This window comes from Rhea americana, unplaced genomic scaffold (assembly GCF_003343005.1).
Source record: "Rhea americana isolate MKP2758 unplaced genomic scaffold, rheAme1 scaffold_19, whole genome shotgun sequence".
NCBI lineage: Eukaryota > Metazoa > Chordata > Aves > Rheiformes > Rheidae > Rhea > Rhea americana.
In genome coordinates, this window is record NW_028186038.1 from 2,764,350 (window position 1) to 2,767,942 (window position 3,593).

The 3,593-nt window shown below is 50.5% G+C and overlaps 1 protein-coding gene across 1 annotated transcript in view; it reads left to right on the forward strand.

Annotated features, from left to right (window-relative positions):
• Positions 1-3,593, forward strand: part of CARD19 (caspase recruitment domain family member 19) — a 27,148-nt gene that overhangs the window by 5,539 nt on the left and 18,016 nt on the right. The window contains exon 2 of the mRNA XM_085302551.1: positions 2,532-2,650. Coding sequence (XP_085158677.1) covers positions 2,532-2,650 — 119 coding nt within the window. The remainder of the gene's footprint in view (positions 1-2,531; positions 2,651-3,593) is intronic.

Consider the following 3,593-nt stretch of genomic DNA (forward strand, 5'->3'; position numbering starts at 1 on the left):
CGGAGGCCGCATCGGCCCGGCGAGCCGCGAGCGCGGGGCGGGAGGCAGCGGCGGCGCGGAGCGGCTGCCTGGGGCATCCGCGCGCACCCGGGTCCTTCTTGCAGTCTGAGCTTACGGGGGGAAAAGGGCAAAAAAGCAGTACTAAAACTCGCTGAAGGGAGGTTAGGGTGTAACTTGAGCTTTCAAAGAGAGTTTCATTGTATTTTCTTAAGCACAAAGAAAGGCTTGGTAGAGGAACTGCCGCACGGTCTGGATTTAATTTATTCCAAAAGAGATCCAGTCCTGTTCAGCTGTGGGAAAATGAAGAAAACCATATTGTGGTTGAGCAACAGCTAAAATAAGGAAACGCTGCATGCTGCTGCTGCCATGACAAGGGTAACATTTAATAGAGAAAATAATTCAATTAAATAAAGCAAATCAGTTTAGCAGGGGGAAACAGTAATCGCTTTTGCAATTACCTAACCAGGAAATGGACTGGCTTCCCTGTACAYGCTGGAAAAGAAAACATTATTTGGCAGGTCACTTAGACTGTGCACTGAATTAGGAGATAAAAATCAAAAATGAATCACACAGCTTTGGCAAATAATTGAGCCCCATGGATAGAGCGTGCCTGCCATAACAGGAAGGAGGGATTTGGAAAGTGCGGCTCGCTCTTTGAACGTCGCAAAAATAAGTGTGATTTGCCTTGCAGCCTGTAAGGGTTCTGCAGTGCCTTTTGCATACAGCTCAACGCTTTTACCGATAGCAAAAGCACGCACACCAAATGTGGCCATGCTCTTTGAATGTCACGGCTGCGGCGGCAGGAGCGATTTCGGCGCCCTGCTCCTGCCAAGGACGTGCCACCTCCGGGCGCCCGCGCAGCCCTGGGCTGCCCGTGTGAGTCGAAACATAACCGTGCTAAGGTTACAGAAGTCAGACGTGCCACGGGCCTGAGGAGAAGATATATTTAACCTTTGGTTCTTGTTTCATTATCTGAGTCTATAGACCAAAAATAGCTGTATCCAGGAATGTGTCGATACACGTGGCAGTGCTCTTGAGTGATTGATTCTTTGCTTCCATTTTGCTCGTAGTGCTTGGAAACATTATCTACTAAAAATTATTTTGAAATTTGTGTGGCAGATTTCCATCTATGTCCCATTAAGAATCAAAGGTTTTCAGTTTTCTGGCGTAGACTTTCATAGCGATTCCGGTAAGATTTTTAGCAGAGCACAAAATGCTGTGAATTCACAATTGTATAAAATGATCATAAAAACAAATCCTCAGCACGCCATGCTACTACTCTCTCTTAATACTGTGCAGCACCTATTGCTGTGATATTTTAATAAACACTTGAACTCCCCCAAAAAAACTGAGATGAAAGGAGTCATAAAATGACAATTTCCTTCCCACAAAGTGCCTGTTTCTGTCACTGTAACACATTGCCAAAAATGACTTTGATATGGGCCCGATCAAGGTCTCTGTGTGCCATAACAATGACTTTAAACCTGTGCTCTCTAACGGAGGCGCCGGGCGCGCGCGCTGCCGCGGGACCGCTCTCCCTTCGGCAGGCGCTGCCAGGCTGCAAACTCCAAGCGCGAGGTAAGACCAGGCACGTGTCTAAGCGTGTGCCCAGCCCCTCCAGCCCGGTTTTTGCCCCCAGATATGGTAGAAACATCCCCGTAAGGCCCAAGAGTCTTCTTGGGAGCTACACTGGGCATCACACTTCCTCCGCAATGGGGAGGGGTGGCAGCACTCYGCAAATTCCCAGGAAATTCTGTTTTCCTGCCCGGACCAGGCTTAGCTGGGTCTGCGTAGCCAGTGCATAGCGGCGTCCTCCCCAAGTCCCTTCTTCGCTGCTTTTCTTTTCTCTTTGGCCACTTGTGCTCTTTGGCGCAGGGTAGGCACACGGCGGCGGGCGCGGGAAGCCTCGGTGCGTCACGCCGATGTCCCGCCTCTGGGCTGCAAGGCCAAAAGGGGCGACGGGGCCTTTGAGCTAAACCCCCGGAGGTCCCTGCTGGAAAGGCCCCCTCGAGCAGCTGAGGAGTCACTGCTGAACCTGCCCAAGGCTCACGGTGCCCGCGGGACGGCGGCTCTCCCGCCCGGCGGGACACGCTGGGCTCAGCCACGACCTGGAGCTCCACGCACCGCCCTGGCCTAGTTTTTAGGCTTCACAGCACAAGAGGAAATCTGGTGTGTACACCAAGCACAGAGCCCTATAAACCTATACAGACGCGTAACCTAGACTGTTCATRCACCCCTGCAGCCACGCACGCCTCTGCGGGCAGAGGAGAGGGACCGCCGGCCTGCGGAAACGTAACGGTGGGAAGAAGGGCTTGGGCAGTCTTTTGGGGTTGTCCCTAAGTGGACAAGTTCGAATGTCAGCTCCCGAGACACAGGCTATCCCACAAAAAGTTGGGGGTTGTGTGCCTTACCATATTTCTATTTAGCCAACCCCTGTGTGTTGATACAGGTTTCTCACTCGTTTGGGTTAAAAGGGCCTGGAGACAGAACAGGGCCGAGTTTTGCGATGCTCCCGCGTTTCTGTCTCGCAGTGGCCATCCAYGTTGTGTGGCTGGTGAAGGAGGCGCCTTGGTGCTTGGAGGCTTGTCAGGCAGCGGAGCCAAATCGGTTCAGYAAGAGGCGTCTGGTCAAACCATCATCTGCAAATGCGGTAGGTTGGGTGGAAAGGCTCCTGGGGACGACAGTAAGCTGTCGGACGGGTAGCCGGGGACGCTACCCCRTCGTCCAGCCGGCGAGATTGCGGAGGGGGCAGCTCGCAAGACTGCGGCTTGCAAGGGTCGTTACGGGGCTGAAGCACTGGGCCTTGAAGTCTGAAGGCAGCTTTGCCTATCACAGCTTTAGTCTCCTCCGAAGACTTCTATCCCTGTTTGGTATAAATATTTTCATGTTTTTGGCACAAGTCATAATTACAAATGACTCTATCTTTGTTTTAGTAGAAATCTAGCTTTCCTAAAACACTAAAAAAATGATAGAGTTGACAGTAAAAAGTCTGCAGTAATAAATAATGTATCTCCTTCCTTATCACAATTTGCAAACCTAAGGTTGAGCTTTGCTTCTGTGCAGCGTTTGTATCTGGGAATGCCATGTTCTCCCCCAATACCTCTCTGGGTAATTAAATGCTCATGGAATTTTGTGCTGATGGGAACTTTTAAAATACACAGATTTCTTTGTACGTCCTCCCTCGTGAAGCTGATGTATCCATATTAATTAGCTGCCTCACCCCCAGTATTTCTTTGACTGAGAGAAGTAGTGCTTTCTCCTGGGGGCTGAATAAGTGTCTGTCAAGTTTGTCTTACCCATCCTAGCTGCCGTTAAATGAGTGYGTACAGGCCTGTGGCAGAAGAAAACCATATTGGCTGTGTGGATATATATTGTATGTATATACATATATACATACACATTATATATATACACACACACATACTGTATGTATATGGGGAAAAATGTAAACATGCTATTTCGGACGGTTAAATTACTAGAGAAGGAAACTGCGTCCTTGCTAATTGTGCAGTTAATTGTCCTACAACGCGGCAGTCGGCAGCGCCAGGGCGCGGCCGTGCCTGGCTGCGGCGGGCGGGCGCCGCTCGCTCCGG